Genomic DNA, 23,778 nt, shown 5'->3' on the forward strand with positions numbered 1-23,778 from the left:
TCTGGTCAGAGTTGAAAGACCTGAATGTAAGAAGTATGGACTGTGAGGTTTGGCTTATAAGGGTGAGAAAGAGCCTTGCCTGGACTGGGCTAGAAGCAGTTTGTGTGAGAGATTTGTTGTTATGCCCATGTCCTGAGAACTTGTGCAGGGTTGTACAAATGAACTGGTGTGAACAGGGGGTATGTCATAGAAAAAAAAAAAAAGGTTGGGCTAAAACTGCTGCCTATTAAGCTGCAATTATTTGAGAGATTATGACCACTGAGATTGTGCCAGCTGACCTGCATTGGAATGAGAGGGAGAATGCAGACTCTTTTGAAGGGGCCTGAATGCTGAAGGAGTGTCCTATTCTTCAAAGTCTGCTTTATTCCCCCTCTAGATTAACAAGTTGGTAGCTCACCTAGTACTAGGGAGTATAACAAAGGCAGGAAAGAGAAGGTCATTGAATTTGCAACATGGTTTTGTATTTTGGAAATGGCCATGGGCAGTGTGAAGCAGGCTGTTGGATTACCTTCCTGGAGGCCCAATGGAGCCATGAGGATGAACCATAGGTTTCAGTAGAGACCCAATGGAAATGCCAGGACTATGGGATGGATGGCTGCCAAAGAGAGAGCTGCTGGCACTGGATGAAGTTTCAGGGACTGTAAGTAGCCTAGCTGGTGGAATTGGAACTGTAGAGACTTGTCACTTGGTTATAATTACCGGACTTCAAGACTTGTCACTGGTTAGAGTTATCTGATTTAGAACTATGGAGTTTGATGTTTGCCGTTTGTTTTAAATCTTATATTGGAGCTGGAGAGATTGCTTAGCAGTTAATGTGCTTGCCTGCAAAGCCAAAGGACCCAGGTTGAATTCCTTAGGATCCATGTAACAAGGTGCAGAAGGTGTCACATGGGTCTGGAGTTTGTTTCCAGTGGCTGGAGACCCAGGTGAACTCATTCTCTCCCTCTCACTGCCTCTTTCAAATAGATAGACAAGCCGGGCATGGTGGCACACGCCTTTATTCCCAGCACTCGGGAGGCATAGGTAGGAGGATTGCCATGAGTTCGAGGCCACCCTGAGAATACAGAGTGAATTCCAGGTCAGCCTGGGCTACAGTGAGACCCTACCTTGAAAAACCAAAAATAAATAAATAAATTAAATTAAATTATGTATTGGCTTAGTATTTCTTTCGTATGTCCAATGTCCTCTTTTTTGGTTTTTCGAGGTAGGGTTTCACGCTAGCCCCGGCTGACCTGGAACTCACTATGCAGTCTCATGATGGCTTCGAACTCATGGTGAGCCTCCTACCTCTGACTGCCAAGTGTTGAGATTAAAGTTGTGCACCACCACGCCTGGTGTCCAATGCCATCTTTTGCAGTGTTACTGTTTATTTTGTGACATTATGGGTTTTTTTGGGGGGGGTGTTCCTAAATAGGGTCTCATTCCAGGCCTACCTGGAATTCACTGTGTAGAATCAGGGTGGTCTCAGACTTACGGTGATCCTCCTATTGCTGCCTCCCATGTGCTGGGATTAAAGGCGTGCACCACCACACCTGGCTTCGTCTTCTTCTTCTTTTTTTTTTTTTTTTTCGAGGTAGGGTCTCACTCTAGTCCAGGTTGACCTGGAATTCACTATGTAACATGTACAGCCCTGATGTTTTTGTTTTTGTTTTGGTATTATGCTTCAGTTAAGACTTTGAACTATTGGGGATGTTTGAACATCACTGGGATTGATTAAAAATTATGGGACTTTTGAGCCAGGCATGGTGGTGCATGCCTTTAATCCTAGTCTCGGGAGTCTCAGGTAAGAAGATCATTGAGTTTGGGGCCACCCTGAGACTATATAGTGAATTCCAGGTCAGCCTGAGCTGAGCTATAGTGACAGCCTACCTCAAAAAACCAAAAAACCACAAAAAAACAATAAAAACCCCACTATGGGACTTTTAAAGTTGGAATGAATGCATGACATTTTACATCATGAATGGTTATCAGTTTATGTGGGTCAGGGTTGGAATGTGGTAGTTTGTTTCAGGTGTTTCCCCATAAATTTATGTGTTCTGAATGTTAGGTTCCCAGTTGATGGAGATTTGGCAACTGAAGCCTGCTGGAGGTAGTGTAGTGTTGGGGTGGGATTATGGGTATTATAGCCAGCTTCCCCTTGCCAGTGTTTGGCACACTCTCCTGTTGCTGCTGTCTACCAGCTGTTGGCCAGGAGATGATGTCCATCCTCTGCTCATGCCATTGGTTTTTCCTGCCATCATGGAGCTTCTCCTTGAGTAAGCCAAAAATAAAACCCTTTCCTTTCACAAGCTACTCTTGGTAGGGTGTTTTCTGTTAGCAACATGAACCTGACTGCAACACATGCCATTAGAAAAGTCTAGCTCTTAGGTGCTGGGGAAGTACTCTATTTGCTGAGCAATCTCTCAGACCCCTACTCCTAGTTTATTTTCCCCCCTTTTTTGTACTTTGTTTTTGGTTTTTCAAGGTAGGGTCTCACGCTAGCCCAGGCTGACCTGGAATTCACTATGTGGTTTCAGGTTGGCCTTGAACTCAGGGCAATCCTCCTACCTCTGCTTCTCAAGTGCTGGGATTAAAGGTGTGCACTACCACAAATGGCTAGTACTTTTTTTTTTTTCCTTGGTTTTTGAAATTAGACTCTCGCACTAGCCTAGGCTGACCTGTAATTCACTATGTACTCTTAGGGTGGCCTCAAACTTACTGTGATCCACCTACATCTACCTCCTGAGTGCTGGGTGGCATGCACCACCACAGCCAGCCTTTTTTTTGAAGCAGGGTCTCACTCTAGCCTAGGTTGACCTGGAATTTACTATGTAGTCTCAGGCTGGCCTGTAACTCATTAGACCCTCCTACCTCAGCCTCTGAATGCTGGGATTAAAGGCATGCGGTACCATGCAAGGCTAATTTTTTTTTTTTGTACATTAAAAAATTTCAGCTGGAGAGATGGCTTTGTGGTTAAGGCACTTGCTTGCAAAGCCAAAGGACTCAGGTTTTACCCCCCAGAACACACATAATCTAGATGCACAAGGTGGTGCATGTGTCTGGAATTCATTTGCACTGGCGGGAGGCCCTGACATGCCTATTCTCTCTCTCTCTAAAATAAGTAATAAAAATATTTAAAAAGTTATTTATTTGAGAGAGAGGGAATCAGAACCTCTTGCTGCTGCAAACATTCTCCAGATGCACGTGCCACTTTGTGTGTCTGGTTTTATGTGGGTACTGGGGAATCAAACCCAGGCAGGCAGGCAGTCAGGCTTTGTAAGTGTCTTTAACAGTTGAGCCATCTCCCCAGTCCAACACTTTTTTTGAGATAGGGTTTCACTCTAGCCCAGGCTGACCCGGAATTCACTCTGTAGTCTCAGGGTGGCCTTGAACTCATGGAAATCCTGCTACCCTTGCCTCCCAAGTGCTGGCAATAAAGGTGTGCACCACATCTGGTTCCAACGTTTTTCTTCTTTCCTTCCTTCCTTTCTTTCTTTTTCTTTTAAGTTAGGGTCTCACTGTATCCCAGGCTGACCTTGAACTCATGGAAATCCTTCTACTTCTGCCTCCAAGTGCCAATAAGGCATGTGCCAATATGTCTGGCTCCAACATTTTTTTATTGAAAACTTTAATGCATGATTCTAGTCTTTGTGTGTGTGTGTGTTGTGTGGCCTATGCATGCATGTGTACAGATGTTTGCCTCCCATGCATGTGGGAAGACTAGAGAACATTGGATGTTCTTTTATCAATTTTCCTAGTATTTATTTCTTTGAGATGGGGTCTCTCCGTCAACATAGAGCTGCTATTGGTCAGCAAGCCCCTGCAATTTGATTTTCTGTTTTCTTCCCTCCAACTCTCCCATTCTGGCCCCTACACCTCCAAGTTTAGTTACAGAAGTGTGGGGTCCATGTCCAGCTTAAAAATATTTTATTTATTCATTTGAAAGAGAGAGACAGAGGCAGATAGAGAGCATGGGTCAGGGATTCCTGCCACTGCAACTGAACTACAAACACATGTGCCACTTTGTGCATCTGGCTTCATGTGGGTGATGGGGAAATCAAACTTCTCAAGCCTTGCAAGCAAGCACCTTTAATTGCGGATCCATCTCTATAGACCCCATGCTCAGGTTTTTACATGGGTTCTGGGAAGTAAAACTTGGTTGTCTAGGACCTGAGAGATTCTTATACTTAAGCGACAAACTTTCCTTAACTCCTGAGCCATCTCCCTAGCCCCTGGTCTTTGTTTTTTGTTTGTTTTTTGTTTTCTTCGAGACAGGGTCTAGCTCTAGCCCAAGCTGACCTGGAATTCACTATTGAGTCTCAGGCTTACCTGGAATTCACAGTGATCTTCCTATCGCTGCCCTCTGAGTACTAGGATTAAAGGCATGTGCTACCATGTCCAGCTATTTTTTAAAATTTTTTTTGTTTATTTATTTATATTTGATAGAAAGAAAGAGGCAGATATATATATAGAGAGAGAGAGAATGGGTGTGCCAGGGCCTCCAGCCACTGCAAAGGAACTCCAGATGCTTGCGCCCCCTTGTGCATCTGGCTAAAGTGGGTCCTGGAGAATCGAGCCTCGAACTGGGGTCCTTAGGTTTCACAGACAAGCGCTTAACCACTAAGCCATCTCTCCAGCCCCCAGCTATTTTTAATATTTTATTTTCATTTATTAATTTTAAAAAGAGAGAGAAAGCCGGGCATGGTGGCACACACCTTTAATCCCAGCACACGGGATGTGGAGGTAGGAGGATCGCTGTGAGTTCAAGGCCACCCTGAGAATACAGAGTGAATTCCAGGTCAGCCTGAGCTAGAGTGCGACCCTACTTCAAAAATCCAAAAACAGGGCTGGAGAGATGGCTTAGCGGTTAAGCGCTTGCCTGTGAAGCCTAAGGACCCCAGTTCGAGGCTCGGTTCCCCAGGTCCCACGTTAGCCAGATGCACAAGGGGGCGCACGCGTCTGGAGTTCGTTTGCAGAGGCTGGAAGCCCTGGCGCACCCATTCTCTCTCTCTCCCTCTATCTGTCTTTCTCTCTGTGTCTGTCGCTCTCAAATAAATAAATAAATAAATAATTTAAAAAAAATCCAAAAACAAAAAGAGAGAGAGAGAGAGAAAGATAGAGAGAGAATGGGCATGCCAGGGTCTCTAGTCACTGTGAATATACTCCAGAGGCATGTGCCACCTTGTGCATCTGGCTTTCCATGGGTCCTGGGGAACTTAACCTGGGTCCTTTTGGTTTGCTGGCAAGTGCCTTAACTGCTAAGCCATCACTCCAGCCTACTTTTGTAGCTTTAAATCAGTGTAACAAAATCAGAGTGGAATGAGGCAATCCATTAAGAACTGAGCTAAATGGGACTGGAGAAATGGCTAAGCAGTTAAAGTCACTTGCTTGTAAAGCTTGATGGCCTGAGTTTGATTTCCCAGAACCCATATAAAGCCATATGGACAGAGTGGTGCATGTATCTGGAGTTCATTTGCAGTGCTACTAGGCCCTTGTGTGCTCATTCTCATTCTCTCTGCTTAAAAATAAATAAATATTTAGTCAGGCATGGTGGCTCATGAATTTAATCCAAACACTCGGGAGGCAGAGGTAGGAGGATCGCTGTGAGTTCGAGGCTACCCTAAGACTACATAGTGAACTCCAGGTCAGCCTGGGCTAGAGACCCTGCCTTGAAAAATCAATACACACACACACACACACACACACACACACACACACACACACATATTTAAAATTTTTTGTTTATTTTTATTTATTTATTTGAGAGCAACAGAGAGAGAGAGAGAGAAGAGAGAGAGAATGGGTGCGTCAGAGCCTCCAGCCACTGCAAATGAACACCAGATGCGTGTGCCTCCTTGTGCATCTGGCTAACATGGGTCTTGGGGAATTGAGCCTTGAACTGGGGTCCTTAGGCTTCACAGGCAAGCGCTTAATCGCTAATCCATCTCTCCAGCCATATATATATATATACATACACACACACACACACACACACACACATATACATGGCTGGAGAGATGGACATGTATGTATATATATAACAGAGGACTGGAGAGATGGCTTAGCGGTTAAGGTGCCTGCCTGCAAAGCTTAAGGCCCAGGTTCAATTCCCCAGGCCGCATATAAGCCAGATGTAGAAGGTGGTATATGCATCTGGAGTTAGTTTGCAGTGGCTAGAGGCCCTGGCATGCCCATTCTCTCTCTCTCTCTCTCTCAAATAAATAAATAAATAAATAAATAAATAAGTATTTCTTAAAAGAACTGTGCCAGATATGGTGATGCATACCTTTAATCCCAGTGCTTGGGATGCAAAGGTTAGGAAGATTACTGTGAATTTGAGGCCAGCCTGGTATGAAAGAATGAATTCCAGGTCAGGCTAGCCTACAATGAGACCCTACTTCAAAAAAGAAAATATGTGTGTGTGTTTAGCAGACTACATGCCTTGTTTTATTCATCAAGCCCTTATGAATTAGTGGTTGTGCTGGAAACAAGGGAGAAAATACTGTTTCAAATAGTGGCCTATACCTATTAAATTCTCTCTAAAATAATAATGGGTATCCATGTATCCTGCACTGACCTCACTCTCTGTTGGAGAATTTGCTTCTTTTTCAGATGGACGCAGAACCTGAGGAAAGAATCAGCCCACTGCACCCCACCTGGGCCCCAGCTGAAGCCATAGAGTTAGTGGGGTAATGAGCAAGAGCTGCTTTCTCAGTGAACCTGGTTCCAGCACAAGGGTGAAGGAGACAGACACAGAGAACACTCAACTCCTACCAAACTAGATATCCAGACACATAGAGACTCCCAGGATTTTGTCACTAAAATAGACTTTAAATGAATCCAACAATGGTCAGGGAAATTCGCAGAAAAGGAAGTGGAAAGATTGTTAGAGCCAGAAATTGGGTCATTATGCACAGAGACATTGTCTCTCCCCCATAACTGATAGCCACCCCCACAACGCACCACCCAGAATCTCCATGGGGTGCGACAGGGAGAAGGCTAATGATGGTACCATCCTGGCTGTATACACACTATATACATAACTAATAATTTTTAAAAAGGTTGGAAAGAAACCAAATGTAATAACTAAAATGCTTTCTTTTAGGAACTCTTAAAACCACGAATATACTTGCAGAATTCTGCCCAATTAATATGTTATGACTGTCCTCTTTCTTCATCCATAAAGTAATCATTTCCTCACTTAAAATATATCCTTTGGGCTGGAGAGATGGCTTAGTGGTTAAGGCATATGCCTGCAAAGCCAAAGGATACAAGTTCGATTCCTCAGGACCCATGTAAGGCAGATACACAAGGTGGTACATGCATCTGGAGTTTGTCTGCAGTGGCTGAAGGCCCTGGTGCACCCATTCTATCTGCTTCTTCCTCTCTCTCTCAAATAAATAATTGGTAAATAAATAGACATCTTTCAGAGGCATGTTACGATTTTCATCCACAGATGAATGAAAATTGGAGACCAGTTTTAGAATCAAGAATTTGAGACCAACTAAGATCTTACTTTATATAGCGGGGATATTTTGATAGAAAAGAATATACTTTTTTAAAAAAATGACAATACAAAGATGATAAACATAAAATGCTGGTATACATTTATTCTTTTATTGCTAAACACCAAATGTCAACAAGAATGGCATCATCAAGGTAAAAAAAAAAAAAAGGAATGAATTACAGCACAGCCAAAAGATTTATAGTTAAAAAAAAGTAGCTGCGTGCCACTAGTATGTGGACACTGAATAAATACTGTAGGACAAAATGATAGCTGAAAGCCATACAACTCTGAAGCAAATGTTTATACTTTGCTGTTAGCACAGACAATAAACCAAGAAGAGTGATTTCCAAAAGGTTAAGTTTATCTCCATGTCTCCTCAAACAGATACTGAAAAGAATATATACATTCTTATAGATTAAAGGTGATTTTCAAAAAACTCAAAAATGTAAACTATGTTGAATATGAACACTGAGAATAAAGTTTCACTGTTGAACAAAGTGACATCACAGAGAGACCCTTCTTCACATCTTTAGAAGAATTCATTTTCTAATTGCTCTACAGATCAAAATGGATTCTTTCCATACAGGTGGCAATACACCAAGGACAGAAAGACCTTCCAAGTAATTTTTTATGTTAACATGTATTTACAGTAAATATTCAATAATCCTTTTTTACAGCTGAAGTAGAAACATGCCTGTCTAATCCATAAATAACACTAATCACCATCCATTCAAGCACATTAATTAAGTACTTCTGATGTCTCATGCACTGTGCCAGGCAGGCAAAGCTAAGTATGGTCCTTGCTGTAGAAGAGCTCACAATCAAGCTGAAGAGACAACATATCCTTCTTAATGCAATGAAGCCATTTCTATACAAATAGTACTGATTTCTATACAAATAGTACTGATCTGCTCAATTTTCAAGAACTGACTGTACCGATTAGCAGACAAGATGTTTAATAGCTAACATAAAATGAGGCTTTGTTTTGTTACTTTTCTTAGATAAAAGTTAATGGATATAATGTTATCTTATTATTATTTTTCCCTTGGATTGGGGGGTGTAGCTTAGTGATAGAGTGCTTGCTGATGTGTGCAGCCCTGGGCTCCATATCCAGAATTACATCTTTTTTTCAATTTTGAAAAAAAATTTACTTGCACACATACATTTTCATTAGTAAGCTACTTAAATCATGTAATCAAATTATATACATGAGTATTTCATGACATTTTCCAAGCTCCATTATACCTGAATAAGTCCGAGCATTACTATGCAAAAAAACTTTGGTCCTGAATGACGTTAGAAGAGAGCAAATGTCATATTTTCTGGGATAAACTGGTGCTTTATATGATTTTAAAAATATCCATTTATTTGTTAAGGGGGAGAGAAAGAGAGAACGAGAATGGGCACACCAATGCCTCTTGCCACTACTAACGAACTCCAGACGCATGTGCCACCTTGTGTATCTGGCCCTATGTGAGTACTGGGTAATTGAACCTGGGCCACCAAGCTTTGCAAGCAAATGTCTTAACCGGCGAGACATCTCTCCAGCCCAATACAGTTTTTTTTTTTTCTTCTTCTTCTGAGGTAGGGTCTCACTCTAGCCAAGGCTGGCCTCAAATTCATAGCTATCCTCCTACCTCTGCCTCCCAAGTGCTGGGTTTATAGGCATGGGGCACCATGCCCAGCCACACTTTATGATTTTTGAGTTAACTGAAGATCCAAATCATTAATAGAATGTCAAAATGTTCAGGGTATGCTTTCTATTAGAGAAGATAAATGTGTAATACAATTCAAAATATTTCTTAAAAAGTAATTTGAAGTTTTAGGTGCTTAAAAGGACTGATGAGCCAGAAAAGGAAATCTTATGGGGTATCTATCTCACTTCAGAAAATGCAATCTCATGTAGTATCTCACTTCAGGAAGGAGGATGTCGTCTACTAATGAATCATTGCCCTTTGTCACGTTAAGGTATATGAGAAAATACATACTTTTCATGACACAATTCTATGAGCATATAGTTTTAAGATGTAAAATCACTAGCTTTACACTGGCCTGTTGATTTCCCAAATGTCCCTGGGCTGCCTCTCTCCCCCACAGGATCAGATGTGGCTCTTCTGGAGTAAAGAGGCTCTGGTAAATCCACACTTGTGCCCTCTCATGTACAGCCATTCTCACTGTACCATCAATTCTTCTGTGGAATCACAGAGGTAGCTTAGGGGAGATAGAAAGCAAGGACTAACCATTTATTCTCCCAACAGAAAGAAACACAGGAGTTGCTGGTGAGGACAAGGTATGGCTCAGTTTGAAAGGTATTACACTGTCTATGCTGGATGAGTTCAAGATTCAAAGCCTAGAAAATGGTAACTAGGTCTGCTGAAGGGCCTGTATTGTACCTTATGATCTGTCAGTGGACCCAGCTTAGTTCTGAGGTTCACCTCTAACTGCTGTGTGAGACATTTCCTATAGTACACTCTGCATAACAAGGCTAGTGGTGTGTCATGAGGGTACAGAGGCACACTATCAAATTTTATTTTACACCTTGGGGTATTTCACATACCTCATAGGTCCTATTTACTTCCAACTGTCTATTTACTTTGGTATTATTTGACAAACATTTTCCTCCTCATGTTGGCAGATTCTTTCAGAAAATTTTATTAATTTAATTACAATCAGACCTCCGTTTTCAGAGTATAAAATAATACATTAAACTTTAAAATACTTTACAAAAAAACAAAGACAAGAGATATAGGCCAAGAATACACTTACCCTTCCACTTGGCCAGACTCTGGTTTCCTTGAAATCTTTATTAATTGTGTAGGTATGTTTTGGTTGTTTATCTGTGACCATGTCTTGCTATGCAGCCAAAGCTGGCCTGGAACTCACTTTGTAGCTTAGGATGTCCTTAAATTCATGACCTTTTTTTTTTTTTTTTTTTTTTTGAGGTAGGGTTTGGCTCCAGTCCAGGCTGACTTGGCCTTGAACTCATGGCAATCCTTCTACCTCTGCCTCTCAAGTACTGGGATTAAAGGCCTGCACCACTATACCTGGCTTCATGATCCTTTTGCCTTAGCTGCCTGAGTGCTGGAATTAGAGGAATGCACCACAGCATCAGCTTAATAGTGCTTTATTCTGTGAGTTTACCTGGGGTTGGGCATGTAACTCTGTAGTAGAGAGCTTGTTTAGCATAACTAAGGCCTTGGGTTCAAACCCTAGCACTGCAAAAAAAAAAAAAAAAAAATTCCTACAGAATTCTTTCCCTTATACATTTCAAAATATTATATAGTCACAAAAAATAGTATTACAAGAATGAATTTGAACCTTTTTACAAATTGTTCCACAAATATGTGAAGTTTGTTTTTAAAATAGTTTTAAAAACTGGAGTGTAGTCAGAGACTACACTCTTCATTCCTCCTGCTCATTCTCCACCAGAGTTTGGGTTCTCTGGACATAGCAAGAGCTCAAAAATGTTGGCAGAGATGTGCCTTATGGAAACACTTTACATTTCATACCAAGTAGGAATTTCAATGGCAATGGATATTACCACTTATCTGTATCATTCAGACATTTTGTTGAATGACACCAAATATTACCGTGCTGTAACCATCCAGAGTCCCAGGGTCACATTGGCAGCCAAAAGTACACTACCACCAAGCAAGATGAAAAATCCTATGAGATCTTTGACATCATTGTCTCCAATCACTGAGGTAAGGGTAGCATCCAGAAAAGAGTTTAAAATCCACTGGCCATCCAAGGCAAAGCAAGGAACTGCATTAACAATAGCTAGAGCTCCAGAGAGGGAAATCAGGTACCTGGGTAAAAATCAGTTAAGGAGCCAGCTGTGAAGTCTATGAGGAAACTAGTTTTTAAGCATTCAGAAGAGGGTTGAAGATATGGCTCAGCAGTTAAAGGGACTTACCTGTAAAGCCTACTGGCCCAGGTTCGATTCCCCAGTACCCATGTAAAGCCAGACTCTCAAAGTGGCACATGCAACTGGAGTTCATTTGCAGTGGCTGGAGGCCCTGGTATGCCCATTCTCATACTCTCTATCTCCCTCTGTCTCTAACAAACAAACAAATAAACAAATAAATCTTTTTTTAAAAAAAGAGTTTCAAGCCAATCTGAGCTACAGTGTGACACTACCACCAAAGAAAAAAAATTACATATATATATATATGTATATATATATATATATCCATTTATTTTTAAGTAATTAAGATACAATAAGAAAATAAGAGATTTAAATAAACTAGAAAAATTCAATGTAATCTCAAACTTAGTCCCAGTATAGTATCTTCTGTGCATGTGCATCTGGCTTACGTGGGACCTGAAGAATCAAACCGGGGTCCTTAGGCTTTGCAGGCATGTGCTTTAACCGCTAAGCCATCTCTCCAGACCTGGCTTGAAACTCTTGATAGTGATCTCATTACATCAGTCTGGGATTAAAGGTGTGAGCCACTACACTTGCCTAAAATTTTCATCTATTTTTTTTTTTTTTTGGTGGTGGTGTTTTCTTTTGAGGTAGGGTCTCACTCTAGCCCAGGCTGACCCAGAATTCACTATGTAGTCTCAGGGTGGCCTTGTACTCATGGAGATCCTCCTACCTCAGCCTTCTAGGTGCTGGGATTAAAGTTATGTACTCAGCCAATTTTCATCATTTATATACGAACACAGTGTTGTGAAGACCACAGAAGATTGTGTCTTCTGAATTGCTATTTTAGTAATGGAAATTGACTTGTTCTTCCTTGGAGTGGTGGAATGATTTGCATATCCTGGTTTTGTGTTTGAGTTATCCTCCAGTTGGTCAAAACTAATAAGGCCAAGCAGAACAGAATTCATCACCTCACTAGTAGAAGCAGCTTTCATCACCTTTTATAAGCTTCCTGTAAATTCAACTTCAGTTTGTATCACCTTTCTGCATCCTCACCTTTTCTCCATCTTTGACCAGTCTTTCTCCTCTGCCTTTCCCCCCACACATGTAAAGCCTTATCTCTTTCAGCTTTAGTTTCTTTTTCAGTTGTTGGCAATTAAATGATTCTCATGAAGTCTACATTTTGATGCTCTATTCAAGGTAAAACTGATGAAGCTCCAAGTAAAGCATTTTAAAGCATTTTTCACCACAGAAAGGATACTTGACAAATGTCTCCACAATCACTGGCAGATCTATGCTTAGAAAATTGAAACGAGGGATAAAGCTGGTGATACTCACTAAAAAATAAAAACAAGGAATAATTAATATAATTCATACCACATAAGCAATAGCCTTATAAATTTAGTAATATAGCAATATGGCAAAAAAATGGGCTAGTCTATTAAATTTGTTGAGAAAGCCCTTTCTACATGTATGTAGGCAGGCTATGCTTCACATATGAAAGTAATCAGCCAGGCGTGGTGGGGCATGCCTTTCATCCCAGCACTCAGGAGGCAGAGGTAGGAGGATCGCCATGAGTTCGAGGCCACCCTGAGACTCCATAGTGAATTCCAGGTCAGTCTAGGCTAGAGAGAGACCATTCCTAGAAAAAAAAAAAGAAAGTAATCAAATATTATAGAACATCTCATAAAACTAAGAGTGACAATATTCATGATCCAGTGTATATTTAAAGACTAAAGTTAAGATAAAACTGACTATATACCAATTATGACTAATAAATACAGAATATTACTTAAAAATATACTATGTAAACATCAAAACCAAAGTTTTTATCCTTTCAAGCAGGTATAGTCTAAAAATCACATTTACTCCAACTATATGTTATTTAACTTCTTTAGGGTGTCAATTCTTTTTGTTGTTGTTCTATTTTTTTGAGGTAGGGTCTTGCTCTAGCCCAGGATGGCCTGGAACTCACTATGTAGTCTCAGCAAGGCCTCAAGCTCATGGTGATGACCCTCCTACTTCTGCCTCCCAAGTGCTGGGACTAAAGGCATGTGCCACCACACCTGGCCAATTCTTTTTTCTTTTTTTTTTAAATTTTTTGTTTATTTATTTGAGAACAACAGACAAAGAGAGAAAGAGGCAGAGAGAGAGAAAGAGAGAGAGATGGGTGTGCCAGGGCCTCCAACCACTGCAAACAAACTCCAAAGGCATGCTCCCCCTTGTGCATCTGGCTAACATGGGTCCTGAGGAATTGAGCCTCGAACCAGGGTCATTAGGCTTCATAGGCAAGCACTTAACCATTAAGCCATCTCTCTAGCCCTCTTTTTTTTTTCTTTTTGGCTTTTCAAGGTAGGGTCTTACTCTAGTCTTACTCTAGTCCAGGCTGATCTGGAACTCACTATGTAGTCTCAGGGTGGCCTCAAACTCACGGAGATCCCAAGTGATGGGATTAAAGGTGTGCACCACCTTTTTTTTTTGAGAGAGAGAGAAGCAGATAGAGGAGATACAGAATGGGCAAGCCAGGGCCTCCAGCTGCTGCAAATGAAGTCCAGATGCATCTTCCACCATATGCATCTGGCTTAACTGGGTCCTGGGGAATCAAACCTTAGTCCTTTGGCTTGGCAGGCAAGTGCCTTAACCACTTAACCGTCTCTCTGGCCTCAACTTTTTATTTTATTGCTAAAACAAGGATTATGATGAAGGTATCTTTAAAGGTCTTTGTACTCTGTGGATTCCACAATCCTGTTTTTGTCCAAAACATTTAAAATATAGCCTGTGGAGGGATGCCTTAGCGGTTAAAGCATTTTCCTGCAAAGCCATACAACTCAGGTTTGATTCCCCAGAACCCACATTAGCCAGATGCACAAGGGGGTGCACATGTCTGGAGTTCATTTACAGTGGCTGGAGGCCATGGCATGCCAATTCTCTCTCTCTCCTTCTTTCTCTGTCAAGCAAATAAATAAATAAAAATAAAATAAAGGATAGCCTGTAACTAGGCAGAAGCAGAACAGATAGTACACTTTATTTATGGGCAAACCAGAGTTTCTTGTTACTGCAAATGAGCACCAAATGCATGTGCCAATTTTTGTGTATGGCTTTATGTGGGTGCTGGGGAATTGAACCTGGATTGGCTAACTTTTGCAAGCAAGTGCCTTTTAACCACTGAGCCATATCCCAAGCCCCCATAGTACACATTTCTAAATTACTTCAACTACTGCCATTTATTTATTTGTCAAGAATTTATTTAGAGTGTTGGAGAGATGGTTCAGTGGTTAAATAAATAAATAAAATATTAAAATGTTTATTTAATATTTTTAGTTTAGAATAAGTGTGAAACCAGTTAACAAGAAAAATAAGCTAGAAGTGGTGGTGCATATCTTTAATAAGGCTAAGATAGGAGGATTGTTATGAGTTCAAGGTCAGCCTGGGCTACAGAGTGAGTTCCAGTGTGGGGTGCTTTTAGCCTGTCTTAGTAAAAGCTGTTTGCACAACACTTTGTGATTCTGCTGACACTATGTTTTGAGAATAAAAACTTCTATGCTTATCCTGAAATGCTGGGAACAGAGGTTTTGATGTCCATTCTCCTGTTGTTAGGGAGTTCTGATATTTATCTATGGTTTCAAACTAGCCAGCATGTCTCCTGCTTCTGAGATAGGGAGTTGCTGTTTACTTTGTTTGTTTAAGCCATTACTGCATGAACCTTGTACACAGAGCTGTTTTAATGAAAGTTTTACAGGCTACTGCCTCAGGGCTCTCTGTGCATAAAAAATTGCCTGGTGGGGGGATTGGAAGGATGGTTTAATGGTTAAGGCACTTGTCTGCAAAGCCAAAGCACCCAGGTTCGATTCCCCCAGGACCCACGTAAGCCAGATGCACAAGATGGCACATGCTTCTGGAGTTCATTTGTAGCAGCTGAAGGCCGAGGCATGCTCCTCCTCTCCCTCTTTCTCTCTCTCAAACAAATAAATTAATTAAAAATTTTAAAAAAAACAGCCTGGAGTCCCTTGGTTCTGTCGACTTGCCCCAAATCTCAGCTCAGTTTCTTGGCACTGGTCATTCAGAACTTGGAAACAGGTTCAGTTGGCACCAGCAGGTGATGATGCCAACATTCCAGGTTGGTCTAGTCTAGAATGAGGGTATGCTTCAAAAAAGGGGGGGGATGTAGGGCTGGAGAGATGGATTAGTGGTTATGGCACTTGCCTGCAAAGCCCACTTTCTCTGCCTCTTTCTCTCTCAAATAAATAAAAATAAAATATTTCTAGCTGGGCATGGTGGTGCATGCCTTTAATTCCAGCACTCAGGAGGCAGAGGTAAGAGGATTGCTGTGAGTTCAAGACTACCCTGAGTGATTTCCAGGTCAGACTGGGCTAGAGTGAGACCCTCCCTCAAAAAGCCAGGGCTGGAGAGATGGCTTAGCAGTTAAGCACTTGCCGGTGAAGTCTAAGGACCCCGGTTCGAGGCTCGATTACCCAGGACCCACATAAGCCAGATGCACAAGGTGGTGCATGCATCTGGAGTTTGTATGCAGTGGCTGGAAGCCCTGGTGTGCCCATTCTCTCTGCCTCTTTTTCTGATTGTGTGTCACTCTCAAATAAATAAAAATAAACAAAAAAAAATTTAAAAAGAAAAAAGAAAAGCAAAAAAATAATTTTTTTTAAAAGGGTGAGTTTTGGGCTGGAGAGATGGCTTAGCGGTTAAGTGCTTGCCTGTGAAGCCTAAGAACCCCGGTTCAAGGCTCGATTCCCCAGGACCCACGTTAGCCAGATGCACAAGGGGGTGCACACATCTGGAGTTCGTTTGCAGTGGCTAGAAGCCCTGGCGCGCCCACTTTCCTCTCTCTCTTTCTCTCTCTGTCTGTCGCTCTCAAATAATTTTTTTTTAAATTTTTTATTTATTTATTTGAGAGCGACAGACACAGAGAGAAAGACAGATAGAGGAAGAGAAAGAGAATGGGCGCGCCAGGGCTTCCAGCCTCTGCAAACGAACTCCAGACGCATGCACCCCTTGTGCATCTGGCTAACGTGGGACCTGGGGAACTGAGCCTCGAACCGGGGCCCTTAGGCTTCATAGGCAAGCGCTTAACCGCTAAGCCATCTCTCCAGCACAATTTTTTTTTTAAAGGATGAGTTTACCTGGGCGTGATGGTGTGCACATTTAATCCCAGCATTTGGGAGGCAGAGGTATGTGGATTGTTGTTAGTTCGAGGCCACCCTGAGACTACACTGTGAATTCCAGGTTAGTCTGGGCTAGAATGAGACCCTACCTTGAAAAAGCAAACAAAAAAAGTGGTGGTGTGGGGAGGGAGTTTGTCTACAGTTGCAAGATACCCTGGTATGTCCATACATACACACACATATATGCACACACACATGCAAACAAATAAAAAAACAACAAATAAAAAAAATTAAGATTGTCTCTCAGTATATAACCAACAACAACGAGAATATCTGTAAAGAGTAATATAAAACACAAAGAACAGGCTGGAGAGATGACTTAGCAGTTAACCGCTTGCCTATAAAGCCTAAGGACCCCAGTTCGAGGCTCGATTGTACACATGTAAGCCAGGTGCACAGCGTGGCATATGCATCTGGAGCTCGTTTGTAGTGGCTGTAGGCCCTGATGTGCCCATACTCTCTCTCTGCCTCTTTCTCTGTCTGTTGTTCTCAAATAAAAATAAATAAAAATAAACAAACAAAAAATACAAATGACCATCAACTGATAAGTGAATAAAAGAAATATGACATGTCATGGATGAACCTTGAATATATTATGCTACATGGAATAAACAAGTTATAAATATTCAACTTATATGAAAAGTCTAAAACAGTTACATATACAGAAACAGAAAGCACATTAATGGTTACAAAGGGCTAAAGAATGTTAGGGAGACAAGAGTGATGATTTACCCACATTACATTAAAAACCATCAAATCATGCACTTTAAGTGGTGAATAGTATGGTATAGTGTAATAAAATACTAACATAAGGAATCTTGTAAAATGAAATGAGTTAGGCTATATGATGTTCAGCCATATGGCAAAGCTATATATTCAGTGTAATCAAGTTGTCACTGTTAAAATGATTATGCTGAAGCTGGGCTTGGTGGTGCATGCCTTTAATCCCAGCACTTGGGAGGCAGAGGTAGGAGGATTGCCATGAGTTCGAGGCCACCCTAAGAATACAAAGTGAATTCAAGGTCAGCCTGGACTAGAGTGAGACCCTACCTTGAAAAACCAAAAAAGAAAAAAAAAAGAAAGAAAAAAAAAAAGATTATACTGAAACAATATTCACATGAATATCATGTGTCATATATATATTATAGTCACATCCCTATGCATCTCTGTATTCTCAAAGGTATGTAGCTCTCATCACTGTTTTTGGAGAGCTTAGATATATTATATAAATGCTTGGAAAACATCTGATACATCATCTATTTGATTTGGGCATAAGTAATGGGAAAGAATAATACATTATTCTTTTGGGCAGGTTATCATTCTTCTGCCTAAATTTTGTTTAATGTTTAAGAACAATTAAGATTTTGATGAGTGATCAAATTTATAATAAATACAATTAACGCAAGGATTTGTGCTGTGTTCTCACAATGAGAATATATATGATCCTAGAGATTTTCTAAGAGCCTACGACAATAATACCCACCTGTGTAATGCAGATGTAATGGATGTCCTACATACAACATATCAATTTGAGGTGGATGCTTCACTTTTATTAAGCGAGTATGAGTTTCCAAAGAAGGTATTATACAGAAACTTGAACTTGAGCTTTGTTTACAATCTTTATTGGTTCTACAAACTTGAGTAGCTTCAACTGCTTTCCGGGCAGGTAAACATGTATGCTGTAAATAAAATATTAGTCAATATTAAAAATGATTTATTAACAAGAAAAATCCAAGTTATATTCCTTCAATATTTTTCATGTCACCTAGAATTAGGATTGATGTTCATATAAAATACTGCCACTTACATGTGCCTAATATAAATTACATTTAAATATCCCACTTTGGCTATAAAAGATATTATACTACTATGAATTTTTCAATTCTTAGATAAATGATGACATCTGAAATGTAAAGATTATAATAAAATGACACAAAGTAAATACAGTAAGAAAGAATGTTTCAGAGATTCCAATTTAGCTTTTCATGCCCACTTTGTAATAATTATATAAGCAAGACTGCCTTGGGGACAACTTACCAAGCGCTTATTAAAATTATTTCTGTAGGTAAAGCACACATCTGTGAGACTGTGATTGTTACAGCACTCAGTAGAACCATCTAGCCGTTTGTATGCTAAAGAGAAACACAGTACTTATTAGAATCAGTTACATAGAAGTCATAAAATTTCTGCTTTTTTATTATTTTTTATTTATTTTTTAAAGAGACATTTTCTTTTTTTCTTTTTCTTTTTCTTTTTTATAATTAACAACTTCCATGATTGTAAACAATTTTACTTTTTCTTTTTTGGTTTTTCGAGGTAGGGTCTCTCTCTAGCCCAGGCTGACCTGGAATTCACTATGTAGTCTCAGGGCGGCCTTTAATTCACAGTGATCCTCCTATCTCTGCCTCTCGAGTGCTGGGATTAAAGGCATGCGCCACCACACCCGACAACATTTTGTTTTTTTAAAAAACTTTATTTATTTACTTTTTTTTATTTGAGAGAGAGAAAGAAAGAGGCAGAGAGAGGGAGAGTGAGAATGGGCACACCAGGGCCTCCCAGCCACTGCAAACGAACTCCAGACACATGCGCCCCCTTGTGCATCTGGCTTATATGGGTCCCGGGCAATCAAACCTAGGTCCTTTGGCTTTGCAGGCAAACTCCTTAACCACTAAACCATCTCTATAGCCCTTATTTATTTATTTATTTGGCAGAGAAAGGGGGGGGAGAATGGGTGCGCCAGGGTCTCCAGCCACTGTAAACGAACTCTAGACACTATGCCCCCTTGTGCATTTGGCTAGCGTGGGTCCTGGGGAATTGAACCTGGGTTCTTTGGCTTTGTAGGCAAACGCCTCAACCGCTAAGCCATCCCTCCATTCCCCCATTTTTTTTTTTTTTTTTTGAGGTAGGGTATCACTCTAGCCCAGGCTGACCTGGAATTCATTATGCAGTCTCAGGGTAGCCTCAAACTCACAGCAATTCTACTACCTCTGCCTCCTGAGTGCTGGGATTAAAGACGTGTGCCACCACACCTGGCTCAATTTCTGTTTTTTTAAGACAAAAAAGTAAGTGAGGGGCCTGGAGACATGGCTCAGCAATTAAAGGCGCTTGCTTGCCAAGTCTGAGAACCTGGCCATCTGGACTTTATTCACCAGTATTCATTTTAAGCCAGATGCACAAAGTGACGCATGTGTCTTGAGTTTGTTTGCAGTGGCAGGAGGCCCTGGTGTGCCCATACCCACTTTCATTCTGTCTGCTTCCTTCTCTCTGTCTCTCTTAAGCTAATAATAAAGCCAGGCATGGTGGCACATGCCTTTAATCCCAGCACTTGGAAGGCAGAGGTAGGTGGGTTGCCATCAGTTTGAGGCCACCCTGAAAGTATATAGTGAATTCCAGGTCAGCCTAGGCTAGAGTGAGACCCTATTTAAAAAAAAAAAAAAAATGTTGACAAAATTTAGGTGAGAGACTGGAAAGCTTGATCAGTGGTTAAAGATGTGTGCTTGCAAAGCCTCAAGGCCTGAGTTCACTTCCCATGTAAAATCTGCCACAAAAAGTGGCACAGGCATCTGGCATTCATTGCAGCAATAAGAGGCTCTGGAGCACCCTTCCTTCTCCACACACACACACACACACACACACACACACACACATACAAAAAGAAAATAAAATTAAGTAAGTGAAATGACAAGAAATCTGGTAGCGATTGTATAATGCAGTGTCTGGCTTAACAGCTACTTGCTGTAGATCTAATTTACATTACAAAAAGAAACCCATCCAATTTGAAATCAAGAAGTTGCACATATCCTAGGTTAGTGGTTCTTATAAATTTATCTACCCACAAAGATGGAGTTCCAAGGTCACAGAAGGTTTTGTGATAGTAGCTCAGAGGTCATTCTAAAATAGTTTACAAGGACCTAAGGCTTCTGAAAAGTTATGAAAGTTGGTAAGTAGCCCTTGAGAACACGGCAATTAGGCAAATGTTTAAACCTTAATGAATAGGATTGGAGGCCAGGTATGGTGGTGTTTACCTTTAATCCCAGCACTCTAGAGGGAGCCAAGGTAGGAGGACTGCTTTGAGTTTGAGGTCAGGTTGAGACTACATAGTGAATTCCAGGGTAGGGTGGGCTAGACCAAGGCCCTACCTTGAAAAACCACACATACACACATACAAAATAGGACTGGCAGCCAGACATGGTGCCTCATTCCAGTAATCCTAGGATACAGAATGAGCTTTAGGTCAGCCTGGGCTAGAGATCTTCCTCAAGGAAAGAGAGAAACGGGTTGGCCCACAGAAAAATCTTAACATTAGTGAATGGGAAAATATCAGATATTGGGAACCTCCTGATATGATACAAGAAGGAAGTACCAAGAGATACTTATATTTAGGAAAGAGAAAAATAGAGAGAGGGAGAGCATATTCTGAATCATATCAAGCCTCAGTCTAGAGCTATTTTCTGCTTGACAGGAAATAGGATACATCACAATATACTAGTGACATCATGAGGATAAGGTATAACCTGGAAAATACAGAATATGTAAAGTCTGACAAAACAAATGGCTCAGTTTCTTCAACACAAAATTATTATTTCAGCTGGGCATGGTGGTACATACATTTAATCTCAGCACTTGGGAGGCCAAGGTAGGAGCATCATCATGAATTCAAGGCCAGCCTGAGCTAGAATGAGACACCATCTTGAAAAAGTATCCCAAAATTAAAAAAAAAGAAAAAAATATTGGGGGAAATTGTTCAAATTAAAGCCATAGTGGCACATCTGGACTTCATTCGCAGTGGCTGGAGGCCCTGGCATGCCCATTCTCTCTCTCTGTCTCCATGCAAATAAATAAATAAAACATTTTTTAACTATGGAAAACTGAGATCTAATTGCGTATTGATTTTGTTAGGTTATGATAATAACAATCATATTTAAAGAGTCATGACTGGGATGGAGAGATATGAATTAAGAATTAAGTGCTTACTATACAAGCATGAGAACTTGAGTTTGGGTCTATAGGACCCATGTTGAAGCCTGACATAGTAGTGTGAGCATCTGTTAAAGATAAGGGGACAAGAGGATTCCTGGAAGTTCACAGGCAAAACAGCCTGGCAAACACAGTGGGAAATAAAAGACCTTGTCTCAAACAATGTAGAAGGCTAAGACTGACCCCTAATGTTCTCTAACCTTTACACTTGTGTTCTAGCATGAATGTATGCAACACATGAATATGCATACACACATTATACACACATGTACAAACAAAATGTTAAACAAAAATCACTTACTAATGTTAAGTTGAAACTTATGGATAAAATGTCCTGTCCTAAAGTGGGTTGATTAGATTTAAAAAAAGGTAAAATGTTGATAAATGTTAAAGCTGGGAGGAGACTTGAGAACTTGTTTATACTACTCTTGACTTAATAGGCATTTATTTATGAGCAGAGAGGAGAAAGGGGGAAACAAAGAGGGAGAGATGGGTTTGAGAGATGGCTCGGTGGTTAATGCCACTTGCTTGCAAAGCCTAATGTCCTGGATTAAAAAATACATTACCCATGTAAAGCCAGATGCACAAAGTGAGGCACACTTCTGGAGTTCATTTGCAGTGTCAAGAGACCCTGGTGTGCCCCTACTCTCAATCTCTCTCCTCTTTCTCTCCTCCTCTCTCTGCTTGCAAATTAATATTATTTATATATATATACATATTTTTAAAGAGTGGGCCAGGCATGGTGGCATATGCCTCTAATCCCAGCAATCTGGCAGCTGAGGTAGGGGGACTGCTGTGAGTTTGAGTCCGGCCTGAGACTAAATCTAGATCAACCTTGGCTATAGGAAGACCCTACCTCCAAAAAACAAAAACAAAACAACAACAACAAAAAAACAAAAAAACAAAAAAAGGAGCCGGGCATGGTGGTGCACGCCTTTAATCCCAGTACTTGGGAAGCAGAGGTAGGAGGATTGTGATGAGTTTGAGGCCACCCTGACACTATATAGTGAATTCCAGGTCAGCCTGGGCTAGAGTGAGGCCCTACCTCAAAAAACCAAAAAACCAAAAAAAAAAAAAAAAAAAAAAGGGCTGGAGAGATGGCTTAGCGGTTAAGTGCTTGCCTGTGAAGCCCAAGGACCCCAGTTCAAGGCTCGATTCCCCAGGACCCACGTTAGCCAGATGCGCCAGGGGGTGCACACTTCTGGAGTTTGTTTGCAGTGGCTGGAAGCATTGGTGTGCCCATGCTCTCTCTCTCTATCTGCCTCTTTCTCTCTCTGTCGTTCTTAAATAAATAAATAAATAAATAAATAAATAAATAAAATTTCAAAAAAAAAAAACAAAAAAAAAAGAGTGGGGAGAGGAGAGAGGAAGGGAAGGAATGAAGGAGTAAGGGATAGAGAAAGAGGGAACATGACTACACCATTCTACAAATGAATTCCAGACACATGTGCCACTTGTGCATTTGGGTTTACATGGGTACTGGGGAATTCAACTCCAGCTGGTAGGCTTTGGAAGTCAACATAACAACCCCTAGATTTTTTAAATTTTATTTTTATTTATTTATTTTAGAGAAAAAGAGGGAGAGAGAGAGAAAGGGAGAGGGGTAGGGAGAGAATTGGGCATACCAGGGCCTCTAGCTATTGTAAACAAACTCCACACACATGTGCCATCTTGTGCATCTGGTTTACATGGGTCCTGGGGGGTTGAACCTGAGTCCTTTGGCTTTGCCGGCAAGTACCTTAACTGCTAAACCATCTGTCCAGTTCTCCTCTAGAGTTTTTTTTTTTTTTTTTTTTTTTGTTGTTGTTGTTTTGAGTAGGGTCTCACTCTGGCCCAGGCTGACCTGAAATTCACTATGTAGTCTCAGGGTGGCCTCAAACTCATGACAATCCTCCTACCTCTGCCTTCTGAGTGCTGGGACTCCCCTAAATTTTTTAAAAACTATTTTATTTATTTGAGAGTGAAAAAGAGGCACAGAAAGAGAGAGGGAGAGAACGGGCACACCAAGGCCTCCAGCCACTGCAAATGATCTCCAGACCTATGCACCACCTTCTGCATTTGGCTTACCTGGGTACTGGGGAATCAAACCTGGGACCTTTGGTTTTACAGGCAAGTTCCTTAACTGCTAAGCTATTTCTCCACCCCCTCCCCAAGATTTTTTGTGGTATAAAATGCACAAGGGCCTGAGGGAGGTGGCTCAGTGGGTAAGAGCACTTACTATGCAAACATGAGGTCCTAAGAAGGATGAAACTGAGTTTTATTTGCCAGTA

General features: G+C 41.0%; 1 protein-coding gene across 1 annotated transcript in view; it reads right to left on the reverse strand.

Moving 5' to 3' along the window:
* Positions 1-10,453: 10,453 nt before the first annotated feature.
* Positions 10,454-23,778, reverse strand: part of Mbtps2 (membrane bound transcription factor peptidase, site 2) — a 61,504-nt gene continuing 48,179 nt past the window's right edge. Inside the window, exons 8-11 of the mRNA XM_004670004.2 lie at positions 18,569-18,663; positions 18,015-18,210; positions 12,616-12,691; positions 10,454-11,295 (exon numbers count right to left, since the gene is read on the reverse strand). Of these exons, the coding sequence (XP_004670061.2) occupies positions 11,073-11,295; positions 12,616-12,691; positions 18,015-18,210; positions 18,569-18,663 (590 nt within the window). The 3' untranslated portion in view covers positions 10,454-11,072. The remainder of the gene's footprint in view (positions 11,296-12,615; positions 12,692-18,014; positions 18,211-18,568; positions 18,664-23,778) is intronic.

Source organism: Jaculus jaculus, chromosome X (genome assembly GCF_020740685.1).
Source record: "Jaculus jaculus isolate mJacJac1 chromosome X, mJacJac1.mat.Y.cur, whole genome shotgun sequence".
Taxonomy (NCBI): Eukaryota; Metazoa; Chordata; class Mammalia; order Rodentia; family Dipodidae; genus Jaculus; species Jaculus jaculus.